Source organism: Tyto alba, unplaced genomic scaffold (assembly GCF_018691265.1).
Source record: "Tyto alba isolate M040663 unplaced genomic scaffold, T.alba_DEE_v4.0 Super-Scaffold_20000042, whole genome shotgun sequence".
NCBI classification, from domain to species: domain Eukaryota; kingdom Metazoa; phylum Chordata; class Aves; order Strigiformes; family Tytonidae; genus Tyto; species Tyto alba.
In genome coordinates this window covers 11,022,334-11,037,866 of record NW_024881293.1, presented here as the reverse complement: position 1 = coordinate 11,037,866, position 15,533 = coordinate 11,022,334, and the positions used below count along the sequence as shown (strand labels likewise).

Here is a 15,533-nt window from a genome sequence, read left to right as displayed (position 1 = left end):
CTCCTGTGTGTGTTTCCATGTCGCACACGCTCCCATCCACGTTTCCCCCCCAGCTCCGGGAAAAAATTCACCTGCTCTGGGGACATTGGCTGCTCTTCCATGCTCATGTGTGCCTGGGGGCGGGTCCTGGCTCTCGCTTTCCCCCCCCCGACCCGGGGTGGCTTGGGGGGGGGGGGGGGGGGGGAGTAGTGGGATGTGGCCCCCAGCCCCGAGGTGGATACTCGCCGCGGGGCTGAGCCGGGCTCTGCTCCGGTGGCCCAAGGCGCCCCAGAGGGGCTGGGGTCCTCCCGTGTCCCGGTCGGGGTCTGGCAGGCGCCGGGTGGGGCGGCCCTGCAGCCCCCCCTACCCCGCGCTCGCTGATGCCACAGACGCAGCTTCCAGCGGGGCTGGGGTGAAAAACACCGATTTTAAGTCTTTTAACGCCATCCCGTTGCACGGAGCGGAGGGGAGGCAGCTGCCCCCCTCCCCCCCCAAATGCTGCTTGCAGGGGGGCGGGGGGGCGCTCACAGACGCGATTTCTCCCGTGTCTCCCCCCTCTTCTCTCCGCGGGCGCGGGGCGGGCCGGGGCCGGTGCGATGCTCCCGGGGAGGGGGGGGGGGTCGGGCGGGGCGGGGGCAGCCGAAGCCGCCTCCCCCCGGGCGGCACCATGAAAAGCCGCCGCCGGCGGCGGGGAGGGGGGGGGTCCGAGGTTGGGGGGGGGGGGGTCGCGTTGCCGCCGCTCCCGCAGGGCTCAGCCGCTGCCCGGGATGAGCTCCGCGCCCGGCCGCGCCCGGGAGCCGCCCCGGTACCTCAGGTGAGTCCGGGGACCCCCCCCCCCGGCCTCGGGGGAGTCCCTCCACACACCCCCGGGACCGCGCAATGGGAAAACCGCGAGCCTCGGGGTGGTGGGGGGGGGATACCGGGGTCCCGCCGCGCTCGTGCCCCTCACCGTGCGCCCCATACCGGGGCTGCCGGAGTTTTGTGTGTGTGTGTGCCCACCCCACCGCCCCGCTCCGGCTCACCCTGGGCTGGTCCCCGCTGCCCTCAGGGACGTGGCCGGCGCCAGGTCCACGAGGGACGTGGTGGGGACCCCGAGAGGGTGGTGGGGCGGGACCCCCCCCCCCCCGCCCCGCGCTGCCCCGGGACCCAGCCCTCGAATCGGTTCCTCCCCCCTCTGATGCTCCCGCGCTCCTCCGGGCAGAGACTCGGCGCTTTCCTGCCCCTGCGCTGTCCCCACGCGTGTCCCCCGGGACAGTCGGTCCCCCAGGGCAATCCCCACCCCGGCTCCTCGCACCCCCGAGCCGCGGGGGCGAGGGGGGGGGGGGGAGGGGGGCTGGTACCCAAATAGCCTCGGTTGCCAGAGCAACCGCATCCCGGGTCTCCATGGCTGCGGCAGGGATGTCTCCTGGAGCGCGGGGAGCGGAGTGGGGGGACCCGCCGCGGGGCGGGGAGGGGGGGACACAGACGGGCACACCCCGCTCTTGGGGAGGGCTGTTGCCTCCCGAGGGGGGTCCCGGAGCTGAGCTGAGCCGGTGTGGGGTGGGAACAGACACACAGAGGTGGGATGCAGAACTGGGGTGCGGAGCTGGGGTGCTCTGCTCCAGGGATGGGGTACGGTGGGGACACACACACACACCCTGGGGGTGCTCTTGAGCCCTTCATCCATCAACTCCTCTTCCTCCCGCTCCCCGTAAGGCCTCTGCCCCAGCAGCAGCCCCAGCCACCCACCGTCCCCCTCTGGGAAACACAGGGAAGTGGGTTGGACTGGGCTTTGTTGGGTGTCCCCTGGGCTCTGAGCAGCACCTACCCCTGCACAGGGCCCGGGAGCCACATTCCCACGCTCCCCCCCACGACCCCAGGCCCTTTAGCAAAGCCCCACTGCAACACCTGGGGCGAGCGGGGAGCGAATGTGCACCCCGGAGCGTTTTGGGGGCGATGCTGCTCCGGGGGGTGGGCAGCCAGCCAGGACCCCGGGAGCCCCGTGACGTGTGTCCCCCCCTCCCTGGGGCCAATGCCAGGACAGCGGGAGCCAGCCCGGGCCGGGGCCCAGGTTTCCCTGCCAGCAGCGATTACGGGCAATGTTCTCCCCTGGAGCAGACGTGGGGAATTTTGTCAGAGCCGAAATGTGCCTTTTGTTGGGTGACCAACAACACAGCTGTGCCGGGGCCCGCTCAGAGCCACTTCCCCCACCACCACCGGAGGGGGGGCCGTATTTGGCCCCTTTTTCCCCTTCTGTTTGCCCAAAGGACCCTCCTGTGGGGCTGGGGCTGGGCTGGGCTTCACTAGAGGGCACCAAAGGATTTGGGATGGAGTGGGGCGGGCTGGATGGGATCGGGTGGGATGAGTTTTTTTCTGGGGGGTCAGCCAGGGCACTGGGGTCTTGCGGGGTCTGCCAGGATGTGCAGAGGGTGAGGGGGAGTCTATGGGGTCAACCAGCACAGCCAGAGTCTATGAGGTTGAGGGGATCTGTCAGCACAGCCAGGGCATGGGGTCTGGGGGTTTTTGGGGGGGGGCATGGTGGGTCTATGGGGCAGTGTGGGATGGGGAGGGGAGTCAGCCAGACCAGCTGGGGAATTGGGGGCTCTCTGGGGTCTGCCAGGATGCCCCAGGGATGTCGGCTCTCGGTGGTCTCTGCGCTCTGCCAGGACACACAGGGAACACCCTGTTATGGGGCGTGTGGGGCAGTGGGGGCTCTGCCAGGACACGAGGGGACATGGGGCCACTCCCCAGGCAGGGACCCAGCAGGACCCCAACCCCGTAACCCCTCTGGTTCCCGGGGCCGGATGCACCCCACCATTCCCGTGGCGGGGGGCCAACGTGACCCCTCCCCGCAGCTGGGACCAAGCAGGGTGTGAGTGTGCACCCCCAAAACAAGAGCATGGCCGGGGCCCTCCAGCCCCCGTACAGGCCTGCGGGTTTTCATCCCCAAGCTGCCGGCATCCCGACTCCGGCCTCTCCCGGGGGCTGGATTTCTCCATCCCTTCCACACCAAGCGCGCGCTGGAGCCGGCACACGCTGTTCCCATCCGTGGCGCAGGTGAGCCAACAGATGTGAACAATTATTGTCCAATTTGGAGGCTCCCCGGCCCTGCCAACTTCTGGGCTCAGCAGCAAAGGAACAACCGCAGCATTGTTCGCCTTTATATAACAGCCCGATCCCCACGAGCCCGGGGCCGCTGCCAGGGCCGTGCCTCGCACGAAATACAGCCCCCACCCCGACGTGCCGGGCCCCCGAATGTGCCGAGCGTGCACATCCCCAGCCCAGAGCCGCCGGCCGTGCCCACCTCGAGCCCTGCAAGCCCCCAGCCTGCTCACCCCGTGCCCCCGAGCATCCCCTGCTCCTCACCCTGGGGACAGAGCGGGGTGCTGAGGGGCTCGGCTGGAAGGGAGGGGGGGGGTCCGGGGGGTCCCCCTGTCCTCACTGCTGCCCGCTCCCCCCCTGCAGCAAGGCGGAGGCGGAGGCCATCGAGAAGGAGCTGCTGGAGGATTACCGGTTTGGGCGGCAGCAGCTGATCGAGATCTGGGGACACGCCTGTGCCATGGCTGTGACCAAGGTGAGGCAGCCGGCGGGGTGGGGACATCCCACAGGGACTGGGGACACCCCACGGGGTCGGGGGCTTCACTGCCGGCTGCTCTCCCACCCTCATCCTGTCCTCCCTGCGTGGCCTTTCCCACCCCCCCTCCTGCCCCAGACCTGGGGGCAGGGGACAGGGGACAGCCAGGGCTCGTGGCAGAGCCCAGCAGGAAGCGATGCTCCGGCCGTGCCAGGGCTGCAGCCTCTCCCTGGGTGGGTTTTGGGTTTTTTTGTTTTACATTCCTCAGCCTCGCTTTGTTATTTCCCCTGGGTTGAACTGGGCTCACGTGGGCCCACGGGAGGGGGAAGCTCAGCCCTTCCCGGGGTGTCAGCGCTACCGGGCACCGGACGCCTTTGCCGTGTGCGGGGAGGAGGAGGGTGCTGGAGGGATCCCTGGGGCTCCCCATGCCTCTCCTATTGCTGAGAGCCCTGAGTGCTCATGGTGGATGTGAGGAGGAGGAGGAGGAGGAGGAGGCAGCAGCCAGGCTCTGGGCAGATCAAGGGCAGCTTTGTGCCTCGCGGGCCGGCAGCTCTCACCCGCCTGTCTCAGCTTTTCCATTGGAGATGGCTGGACCGTGCCCTGCCCTCCCCCTCTCTAGAGGAATTGCCTGTGGAGGGGAAGTATTGGGGTGTTGGAGCCTCTCTGGACCCCAGGGCTGGTCCTGGTCCCCCCCAGTGTGGGGATGCCTGCACCTCCGCATCCCTGACCCCACCACCAGCCCCAGCAGGGCCGAGCATCCTCCTCTTCCTCACAAAGCTGAGTTGGGGAGAACATCCGCAGACCCCAGCTCGGGGATCCCCACCCCCACCCCACCCCAGACAGTGTCCCCAGCACCGTCCCCTCCCAGCACGTCCCCTGGCAGCACGGCCGGCGCTGGGGCAGGGCCAGGGCCAGGCGAGCACGGTTTCATCCAGCGCGCCGGCGGCTGTGAGCGGGCCGTGCCGTTCGGGTCTCTGGCTGTTGGACGGGCCCAGGAGCCAGGCTCCGGCGAGCAGGAAAAAATCCGTCAAGGGATAAACAGAGCCTCCCTTTGCAGGCGGCTGGTATGCGGAGCCCGCGGCCGCCTCCCTGCAGGCTGGCGGGGAGCCCCGGCCCGCTGCGGGCATCGGCCTCATCTCACCATGGGCATCATCTTCATCCCACCGCGGGCATCATCCTCGTCCCACCATGGGCACCATCCTCATCCCACCGCGGGCACCATCCTCGTCCCACCGCGGGCATCATCCTCGTCCCACCATGGGCACCATCCGCATCCCACCGTGGGCACCATCCTCGTCCCACCGTGGGCACCATCCTCGTCCCACCGTGGGCACCATCCTCGTCCCACCGCGGGCACCATCCTCGTCCCACCGTGGGCACCATCCTCGTCCCACCGTGGGCATCATCCTTGTCCCACTACGGGCCTTGACCCACCCTGGGTGCCATCCCACTGCGGCCGTTGTCCCCATCCCGTCCCATGCCCTGTCCTGCCACAGCTGCCATCCTCACCCCACCCTGGCCACCGTCCCCATCCCACCGCTCACCGTGCTGCCCACCCAGCAGCACATCCCCACCGCAGGTCCATTTGCCCCTCAAGCCCTGGGCCCCCAGCCAACCCCCCTCCCCCTCCCCCCCGGCGCTTGGTGCCATCCCCGGAGCGGGGACGGGGATCGGTGGTGGCACGACGTCCCCATCCCCTCTTGGCAGGCCTTCCCGCTGCCGTCCCTGCCGCGGAAGCAGCCCACGGTGCTGGTGGTGTGCGGCCCGGCGCAGAACGGGGCCATCGGGCTGGTGTGCGCCCGGCACCTGCGGATCTTTGTAGGTATCTTCCTCCCCTCCTCCTCCTCCTCCTCCTTTTCATCCCCAAGCCGTGCCAAGCTTCACCTCCACCTCCCCATGTCTCTGCACAGGACTATGAGCCCACCATCTTCTACCCCAAACGCTCCCCAGACCCCCTGTACCGAGATTTCACGACGCAGTGCGAGAAGATGGACATCCCCTTCCTCTCCTACCTCCCCACCGAGGTGAGCCCCCCCCTCCCCTCCACTCCCCGTGCTCACCGCCTGACGTGGTTGAGTTCGTTATTATTTTTTGAATTCCTTCCCGCCCCCGGCTCTGCTGGGAGCCTGGGGATGCCATGAAATCCAGCGGCGGCTGCCGCGGCCCCGCCAGCCCCCGGCTCTGTTGTTGTTGGAAGCGCCGGGCTCGACGGGAGGAATGTGACCCGAAAACGCTGCCCTGGCTGGGGCCGCGCGTCTCGGCGTGCCGGGCTCTGCCCTGCCACCGCACCCCTCGTTCCCCCCCCTGCTCCTCCCTGCCTCGGCTTGAGGAGGGAGTGGGGGATTATTTTTTTTGGCAGTAGCTGCTGGGTGAGTCTATTTATGCAGGAAGACGGGATCCCAGCGTGGGGCTCGCTGCGGGTCCCACGCGAGGGTGGCTGGGGGAACCCCCCCACCCTGCTGCCCACCGTGTCCTCTGTGTGTGTGTGTGTGTGTGTGTGTCCCTCAAGGTGCAGCTGATCAATGACGCCTACAACGCCGTGGTGGACGCTGTGCTGGGAGCCGAGGCAGAGGCAGGCGAGGGGAGGGAGCCCTGCGCCGCCATCCTGGCCACCCTGAAGCACATCCGCATCCCCATCGTCAGCCTGGACGTGCCCTCAGGTCCAGCACCGTGCTCAGGACCTCCCCACCCCCCCCCGCAGCATGGGACCCCCACCCCAGCCTGGTGATCCCCACACCCTGGGTTTGTCACCCTGCTCGCCGTGGCATCACCCTGGGCTCAGTGCCTGGGCAGCTGGGGAGCCCCTGCGGGGCCCTCCCAGGGCGGGGACAGCCCTGGGGACACCCCCCCACACTCTTTTCCCTCCCTCCCCCCCTTCGCCCCCCCCCCCAATCCTGGCAGCATCCCCACCGGGAGCCAGGGCTGGCGGCCACTCTCCGCAGATGCATTCAGGGCATCCACGATAAATAACAAACTCCCTGAACTGAGACATGATGTAATTTGAAAACACCCGGGTGTCTGGTAGCCAGTCCTGGAATTGCCATCACAAACCCGGCCCCCCCCCCCGCCCCACGCTCTGTGTGTGTGTCCCCCCCGCAGCTGCAGGAGCAAACAGAAGCCCTCGGCACAGCCGCCGGTGAATCCCCACCAAGGAAAACCCCGTGTGGTGCCAGGATGCGGCCGGAGCCACGCAGGGTGGCAACGCCAAGCGGTGTGGGGACACTCACCCCATCCTCCCTGCGCCCTCCCCATCCCCACCACCCCAGAGCATCCCCCCCCCCCCGCCCTCCCCACCAGCGCGGCAGCACCGTGGCCCCTGCGGGCCACCCCCTTTGATCCCTTGATCCCCTTCCCCATTTCCTTTTATTTTTTCCCATCGCAGGGTGGGATGTGGAGGCCGGGAGCAGCGGCGGGATCAGCCCCGACGTCCTGGTGTCACTGTCGGCGCCCAAGCAGTGCGCCCGCCGCTTCCTGGGCCGCCAGCACTTCGTGGCCGGTCGCTTCCTGCCCTACGACGTGCAGAAGAAATTTGAGCTCAACCCACCCGAGTACCCCGGCACCGAGTGCGTGGTGGCCCTGCGAGCCCCCCGGGAATAAAGCGCTTGGTGGGCTCTGCCCCCAGGGTCGGCGTCCGCCTGGGGACACGGGGCTGTTGGGGACGTGGGAGTGGGGGGGACGGTGACTTCCTGGGAGGGTTTGGGGCTGGGGGTTTGTGGTGGGACTAGGTCCCACGCCTTGTCCGTGCCGGGGGACTCAGCCCCATGCACTGCTTGACCCCCACTGCCCCAGGGCCGTGCCCCCTGGGACCTGTCACCAACCTGCTTTTGGGGACAGACCCGCTGTGACCTCCTCTGTCGCCCATCCCGTGGGGACGTGCGCAGCTGCTGGGGTCCCATGGGTGGCTGCGGGGTCCCCGGCGCTGCCGCATTCCCCCCCGCCCCCCATCGCCCAAAACCCTTAAAAGCACCAGGGAAGGGTCGCGGAAGCCACCTCCTCACTGAGGGGTGTTTAATTAACAGCGAGGGCGGTGACGAGCCATCCCTGGGGACTGTCCCCAACTGTCCCAGTGGAGAGAATGTCCTTGACCCTGCAATGGTGCTGGGAGCTGCCTCCCCGCTACATGCCCCCCCTGGGGGAGCTCGATGCAGCCGGAGTTTCGGGGAATGCAGGGAATGTGCCGGGATTTCCGCTGGCGGGGCTGCGGGAGGGGGCTGCGGTCCCCAACCATGGGCAGCAGTGGTTTGGGGGTGACCCTATGCGTGCGTGTGTGGGGGGGGGTTCCCCCCCCCCCATCCCCACCTCATCGTCACACACCAGCACCTCTGGATGCTTTGCATCTCCCCGGCCCAGGGAGGGGGTGGGGGGCAGTTGGGGTCATGGGTGCACTGAGCTCTGCAAGGTCTCATCTCCAGCTCAGCGGCGGGAGGCGGGTGGCTCCAGCGCACCCACGTGGGTCAGGTCACGGTGCGGGCGCCCACCCACCCCCCCACACACCCCACCCCCCCCCAGCCCGCCGTGCCCCGAAGCAACGGGTGCCAGGGGAGCGCTGGCACCCCGACCCCAACCGCAGGAGCGCCGAGCCCGGGCTCGCTCGCCTTTTTCCCTTCCCTCCCCTCCGCATTCCCAACTGCATCCAATTTTAGCAGCTTTGCAAAAACAAACCCTCAAGTTTCCCGGGCTGGAGCGGCGAGCGGCAGCGCGCGGCCGGCTCGGGCTCCTTCCCCGCTTCCCTCTTGACACCGATCCAGCTCCGGCAGAGCCGACGGCCCCAAGTGCCAGGAGCCGATTGCTGCTGTCTGCCGGCGCAAGTGGGAAAGGCCTCATATATAGACCCGCGGTGCTGCCACGCTCGCAGTCGCCGGCCGACCTGCCGCCGCGTGGGCAACCATGGGGGAGCTGGCGCTGGCCCTCCTGGCTCTCGCCACCTTGCACGGTGCCAGGGCACCAGGTAAGGCCGGGTCTGCCGGCTCCACCGTGGCACGGGGACCCCGTCCGTGCCGCCGGCGGCGGGGGGCATCCCTGCCCTCCCTGGGGGCTGGCGGTGGGCGATGCGGGGCAGGATGGGGCTGAGTGCTCGCCAGATGTGTGCCGGGGCCAGATGTGTGCCGGGGCCAGATGTGTGCTGGGGTCAGAGGTGTGCCAGGGTCGTGGTCACCGATGGGGATGGTCCCTTTGCCGGCGGGACGGTGCAGCGGTGAGGCTCGGGGCAGTTTTTCCCTCCCCGGGGCCGTGTCACTGGCGGGACAGGGACATGTCACCCCCCCACCATGTCCCCCTGTGCCAGCGCTGGGTGGTTGAGCACCAGCGGGAAGCCACATCTGGCTCGACCACCTCAACTGCTCCACGGGGCTTTTATCCCCCGGTGCTGAGGCCCCCCAGCCCCATGGGGGTCTCTGCAAGGTGCCCAGGGCAGCGGCTGTGCCGGGAATGTCCCTTCACTGGGGACAAAACCCATCCAGTGGGCTGGGATGGGTTCCCCTGTCCCCTGGGGAGGGGACAGGAGGTGGCAGGGTTGAGTCCCCCCTGCCATGGCATTGCTGCTGGTGGAGGGACAGTGCCCACTGCGTGCCCGTGGGGTGCCTGTGGTGTTCCAGGCTGCACAGGGGTGTCTCGAGTGTTCGGTCACATCCTGCCCAGTGCCTGTGGGTGACAGGCACCAGGAGCTGGGTGTCTCGCCAAGGATCTGCTCCCCACGTCCATCCCCTCCAGCACGGCTGATATGGGGAGATCTCAGCACCTGGCATCCCCCGCACGAAGGGCGGGGGGGGATCACCTCGAGTGGGTCCAGCCGCTGCCGTGGCTCCCTTTGCCAGCTGTGGTTTTACAGACCCATTTCCCCTGCCGCCTCCCAGTTTGGCCAGTGGGGCTTGGTGTGACACTGGGGTCATGCCATGGCGGGTGTGTGCGTGGGCACGCTGCCTTGTCTTCCCATCCCACGGCACCCCTGGGGACTAGCTCACCCCAGGGCAGCCAGGAGCTTGTGGGTGACATTCCCCCAGCGTGGGACGTGGCGTGGGCGCCGGTGTGGCCAGACTTCCCATGGGACACCAGCCTCGACCACCCCTCTGTCCATCTCTGGTTGGTCGGGAGGCTGCAGCCCGTCCTCGGCCACCCCGGACAGTGACACCACCAGCCTGGCCCCGCGGAGCCGGTAAATCCTGCCCTGAGCCCCTTCCCCAGCTGACGATGCGGGGCCAGGGCTGGTGGTGGGGGGGGGGGGGGGGGCGGGGGGGGTGTTCCCATCCCCGCTGCAACACGGTACGTCCCAGCACTGGCCACACTTTGTTTCGGTGCCCACGGCTCAGCAAGAGACCGGCTGGTCGCCCTTGGGTGCCCTGAGGAGAGGGTGCCCCGGCGCTGGGTGCTCTTGCCCTGTGCCCCTCCCACCCCCCCCCCCCCCAGAGCCCCTGGAGAACGACTCGGAGCCGGGCAAGAGTGGCGCGGCAGGGAAGCCCTGGAAAGCAGCCCCCAACCTGGCGGACCTCGACCTGGACACGGCAGGTACGCTTGTCCCCAAGCCCCCACCGGGGACCCACAGCTGGGACACCCTGAAGGGGCTGCCTGGGGTGATGCCCACCAACACCAGCACAGGGGGTGCCAGCTCCCCCCCCAACGCTGCTGTCCCCAAAGGACGTGGCGTCCACCCTGCGCTCCCCACGCCGCGGCCCCCAGTGCCCTCTGTCCCCACGCGTTTTCATCCATGCTTTGTCCACACAGCCCTCGATGCCCCCAAACTGTCCCCAGCGCCCCGGGGTGACACCTCAGGGTGACAGCCCTGGTTTAGGGCCCGGGGGAGGGGGGGGTGGGGGTGGGGGGAGGTTCAGCACCCCATCCACGCACTCAGAACTGGCCCCATCGCAGGCAAAGGAGCCGAGTGGACGTCCTGGTTCAACATCGACCACCCCGGGGGGGCTGGGGACTACGAGAGCCTGGAAGCCATTCGCTTCTACTACCGGGGGCGCGTCTGCGAGCGGCCGGTGGCCATCCAGGCCCGCACCACTGAGTGGGAGCTGGCCGAGGAGGTGGGCGAGGTGGTCCACGTCAGCCCCAAGAAGGGTTTTCGCTGCGTCAACAAGGAGCAGCCGCAGGGCAAGACCTGCTCCAACTACCACATCCGCTTCCTCTGCCCGCTGGGTGAGCACCCGTCCCCACCGCGTCGTCGTGTGTTCCCCCTCCCACCCAGGACCCTGCTGGCACATTGAGGGGGGGGGGGGGGGGGAAGTCCGTGTCCATTTTTGCACTGTCCCCCCCCCACTGTTGCCTCCCACCGCTGCAACCCCGCTCCAGCAACCACCCCATGGGCGCCCGATGCCGGGTGTCATCCCAGGGGCAACGTGCTCACCCCCACCCTGGAGCTGGGCGCAGGTGGTGGCTCCCCAGTTAACGCCTTTACCCCAGAGCACATCTACTGGTCGCACTGGTCCTCCTGGAGCCCCTGCTCGCGCAGCGCCTGCGGCAGCACCGGCACCCAGACCCGCACCCGCCGCTGCGTCAACGCCCGGCTGGCGGCCACGCTCAAGGAGTTCAAGTGCAAGGGCAAAGCCGTGGAGCGCCGGCCGTGCAGCGCCGGCCCCTGCCCAGGTAGGGACCCCGGGTACCCCCACCAGCACCCACCCGGGGCACGAGGGGTCCCCCTGGGGCCGGTGGCACGAGGCGGTTGCCCCCCTCCGTGCTGACGCGGCAGCTCCCCGGGGCGAAGCTGCCGCCGCCTGCACCTCGTCAGCTTAATCGCAATAACAGAGGCCGCACTGGTAAAAATTGGGGTGCGTTGGGGTGAGCCGGGGTGGCTGGATGAAGCCTCCCTGGTTGGGGACCCCCAGCCCTGTGTCCCCGTGGTGCAGGACCCCCGGGGCGGGGAGCGCGGTGCCCGATGCCCACCTGGCGTGTCCCCCCCCACCTCCCGCAGAGCCGGCGTGGACGGAGTGGGGCGCGTGGGGCCCTTGTTCTCGCAGCTGCGGTGATGCCGGAACGCGCAGCCGGCGCCGGAGCTGCAAGACCACCAAGAAGGTGCCGTGCGGCGGCCGCTCCACCGAGGTGCAGAAATGTCCCCCCTCGCCCTGCCCAGGTACCTGCCCTTGGGGACATGGGGACCCCTTCCCATCCCTTTCCCGGTGTGTCCTCCCCTGTGGCCCCGCCGCTGGCCGTGGGGGTCTGAGCGCCGTGCCGCCCCGCAGCCTGCCCCGAGCACACGCTGCAGGGCACCGTCATCACCGGCACCGGCGCGGCGCTGCCGGATGCCCGCGTTTACCTGGAGGGTGACCCGCCGGTGCTGCTGGCCCGCAGCGATGCCCGCGGGCGCTTCGTCGCGCCGGGACTGTGCCAGGGCACCGGGACCAATGTCAGCGCCCACCGCGATGGCTTCGCCCCGGGCCTGGCGCCCATCGTCTCCAACGGCTCTGGCGTGGCGGTGGCACACGTGAGGCTGAAGAGGCTGGGTGAGCATCGCAGGGTGGGTGATGGGGGGCACACCCAGCCGTGCACCCCTCGAGGGACCTCCAGGAAGGATGCGGGTGGGTGGGGGGGAGATCCTGGGGCTCGTTGCACCCTCTGCCGCCTTCCTCCCCTGCAGAGAAGCCCTACATGGTGCTGCACCCCAAGGCGAAGGTGCGGGTGGCCGGGCAGGAGGTGACCTTCTGCTGCAAAGCCTCGGGCACCCCCGTGCCCAAGAAATATTACTGGTGAGCGCAGGTGTGGGCGGCGGAAAGCTGGGACTGGTGACAGTGGGGAAAGGCAGCTCCTGCCACGTCCCCGTTGAGCCCATCCCCGTCCCCACAGGTACCACAACGGGACGTTGCTGGAGAGGAAAGCGCACCGGTACGGCAGCCGCCTGGTGCTGAGGGGGTTGGCACCGGAGCAGGCTGGCACCTACCACTGCAAAACCAGCACCGAGGCCGGGGCCATCAAATCGGCGCCGGCACAGCTCACCGTGCTGGGTGAGAGCGGGGTGGGCTTCGTGCAGCCGCGCGTCAGGATGGGGTGTGTGGCGGGGAGGGTCGCCCTGACCCCCTCCCATGTGTGTGTGTCCCCCCGCCACCCCGTGCCCCAAAGCCCAGGGTCAGCAGAGCTGCAAAACGGAGCCTGAGCCGAGCCTCGTGGAGCTGCCCAGCGAGTGCCCGCGGGACGCTGCCGGCTCCCGGTACTACGACGTGGGTCACTGCCCCCCCGTCCCCTGCGCCGGCAGCCCGGCCGAGCAATCGGGGTGCGGGGCGGACGCGGGGCGTTGCTGCGGGGTGCGGAGGATGGAGATGCGGGAGATCCCCTGCGCCGGCTCCCTGCTGCCCGTCAAGGTGGTGGCCGAGTGCGGCTGCGGACCCTGCGCCCAGCCCCGCGTCCTGGTGCAGGGACGGGTGACGGCGGCCGACACCGGCGAGCCCCTGCGCTTCGGGCAGATCTTCCTGGGCGGGAGGAAGGTCGGCTTCACCGGCTACAAGGGCTCCTTCACCATCGAGGTGCCGCCGGACACGCAGCGCTTGGTGGCTCGCTTCGTGGACCGGCAGCAGCGGTTCGTGGATGCCATCAAGGTCCTGCCCTTCAACCGCCGTGGCGGTGCCGTCTACCAGGAGGTCAAGATGCTGCGGAAGAAGGAGCCGGTGGATCTGGATGGCAGCCGGAGCAACGCCATCCCGCTGGGGGAGACGAGCGGCCGGGAGCCCGTCGGGGAGCTCATCCTTCCCGCTGGTGCCTTCCTCCGTCCCTCCGGGGAGGTCTTCAAGGGCACCGTCAAAGCCAGCGTCACCTTCCTAGACCCCAGGGACATGGCGACGGCCGGCGCCGCCTCCAGCGACCTCAGCTTCGCCGACGCCGAGGGAGAGATTGTGCCCCTGCGGACCTACGGCATGTTCGCTGTGGATTTTCGGGACGGGAAGAGCGGCGCGGCGCTGCAGACGGGGCCGGTGGAGGTGAGGATGGACGCAGGGCAGGTCCGGATGCTGGAGCACCTGCAGAAGATGAAGTTGTGGTCCTTGAACCCCGAGACCGGCTTGTGGGAGGAGGAAGGGGTCCTCCGCCCAGCCAGGGGGAACCGGGGGAAGAGGGAGGAGAGGACTTTCCTGGTGGGGAACCTGGAGATCCGGGAGCGGCGTCTCTTCAACCTGGACGTGCCGGAGGACCGCCGCTGCTTCGTCAAGGTCAGGGCTTACAGCAATGAGAAGTTCAACCCCTACGAGCAACTGGAAGGGGTGGTCATCAGCCTCATCAACCTGGAGCCCCAGCCCGGCTACCCCGCCAACCCCCGGGCATGGGGTCGCTTCGACAGCGTGGTGACGGGGCCCAACGGCGCCTGCCTGCCCGCTTTCTGCGACGGCCAGCGCCCCGACGCCTACTCGGCGTACGTCACTGCCACGCTGGGCGGGGAGGAGCTGGAAGCCGTGGCCTCCAGCCCCAAGCTGAACCCCAACGCCATTGGGGTGTCCCAGCCCTACCTGGGCAAGCTGGGCTACCGCCGGTTGGACCACGATGACCCCAACTTGAAGAAGACGGCTTTCCAAATCAACGTGGCCAAGCCCGACCCCAACAACGTTGACGAGACCAATGGTCCCATCTACCCTTACCGCAGCCTCGAGGAGTGCGAGGAGGCGCCCGTCAGCGCCAACCACCTCCGCTTCTACCGCGTGGAGGTGGACAAGTACGAGTACAACGTGGTGCCCTTCAAGGAGAGCGACCTGACCTCCTGGACCGGCGACTACCTCTCGTGGTGGCCCAACCCTCAGGAGTTCAGGGCTTGTTTCATCAAGGTGCAGATCGAGGGGCCACAGGAGTACATGGTGAGGTCCCGGAACGTGGGGGGCAGCCACCCCCGTACCCGGGGGCAGCTCTATGGGCTGCGCGACACCCGTAGCGTGCGGGACATGCTGCTGGAGAACACCTCGGGCGCCTGCGTGGAGTTCAAGTGCAGCGGGATGCTCTTCGACCAGAGCCTGGTGGATCGCACCTTGGTCTCCATCGTCCCCCAAGGCAGCTGCCACCGCACCGCCGTCAACAGCCTCCTCCGGGATTACCTGAGCCGTCACCCGCCCGTGGCGGAGAACAACCACACGGCTGCTTTCACCATGCTGGCACCGGTCGACCCGTTGGGTCACAATTACGGCATCTACACGGTGACGGACCAGAACCCGCGCTTGGCCAAGGAGATCGCCATCGGCCGCTGCTTCGACGGCACCTCCGACGGCTTCTCGCGGGAGATGAAGGCGGATGCGGGCACGGCCGTCACCTTCGCCTGCCGGGAGCGGCCGGCGGGGCGGGAGAGCTTCTTCCAGCGCCTGCTGACGGCCCCAGCCGAGGCGCTGGACGAGATCCGCCGGGAAATGGGGGCCGGGGAGATGCGCCGGGCTCCCCCCGAGGTGATGGACTTCGCCTCTGGCTCCCGAGCCCCCGGCCCCACGGCCACGCGCCGGACCCCCAGCAGCCGGCGGAGGATGGGCCAGATCCGGGGGCAGCCGTGAGCACCAGAGCTCCCCCCCCACCCCCCCATCCCCCCTTGTGCCCCCTCCCCGGCTCAGCTCTGCCCTCCCTTTCCCCGTCGCTTTTACCTGCACTCATTTATAATGACCGAGGAGTGGGGTCACACACACACACACACACACACACACACACACACGTGGAGTGGGACCCTCCCGCTGTGCCCCTGGGGGACAGCGGGGCAGGGGACCACTGGGACATGGGGAGGGACGAGGTGACAGCGGGGCAGCCCCCACCGGCCTCACCAGCTCCGCGCCCCCCCCCCCCCCCCGCAGCTCCCAGTGCTGCCCCCACCCTCACCCCCAGCCCCGTGGGGGGCAGCTCGTGGTGCTCAGCCCCGGGGACCGCGGTGCTGGTGGTGCCAGCAGCAGGGCCGCGACCCCACGGGGGGTTATTTAAATAAAAAAGAATAAAAATGGGGGTGGAAACGGATAGGGGAAGGGGTTGGGATGGGAAGGGGTCCCGTGCAACTGGGCCAGTGCCGAGGGTACTGGGAGCACCCACTGTATCCCTGTCCTGCGCCCTGCGGGGAGATGTGGGGTTG

At 68.9% G+C, this 15,533-nt stretch overlaps 2 protein-coding genes across 2 annotated transcripts; both read left to right on the top strand.

The window, feature by feature from the left end:
• Positions 1-674: 674 nt before the first annotated feature.
• On the top strand, positions 675-7,148 carry YJEFN3 (YjeF N-terminal domain containing 3). Its single transcript, XM_042794700.1, has 6 exons — positions 675-793; positions 3,424-3,532; positions 5,240-5,350; positions 5,443-5,556; positions 6,042-6,192; positions 6,915-7,148. The coding sequence occupies exons 1-6, from the start codon at positions 747-749 to the stop codon at positions 7,127-7,129; spliced, it is 747 nt and encodes a 248-aa protein (XP_042650634.1). The 5' UTR covers positions 675-746; the 3' UTR covers positions 7,130-7,148.
• A 1,256-nt stretch (positions 7,149-8,404) lies between these two features.
• Positions 8,405-15,390, top strand: CILP2 (cartilage intermediate layer protein 2). Its single transcript, XM_042794699.1, has 9 exons — positions 8,405-8,480; positions 9,935-10,033; positions 10,394-10,666; positions 10,931-11,113; positions 11,439-11,597; positions 11,707-11,967; positions 12,102-12,210; positions 12,308-12,465; positions 12,581-15,390. Exons 1-9 carry the CDS (start codon positions 8,420-8,422, stop codon positions 14,971-14,973), a joined length of 3,696 nt encoding a protein of 1,231 aa, XP_042650633.1. The 5' UTR covers positions 8,405-8,419; the 3' UTR covers positions 14,974-15,390.
• Positions 15,391-15,533: the final 143 nt, after the last annotated feature.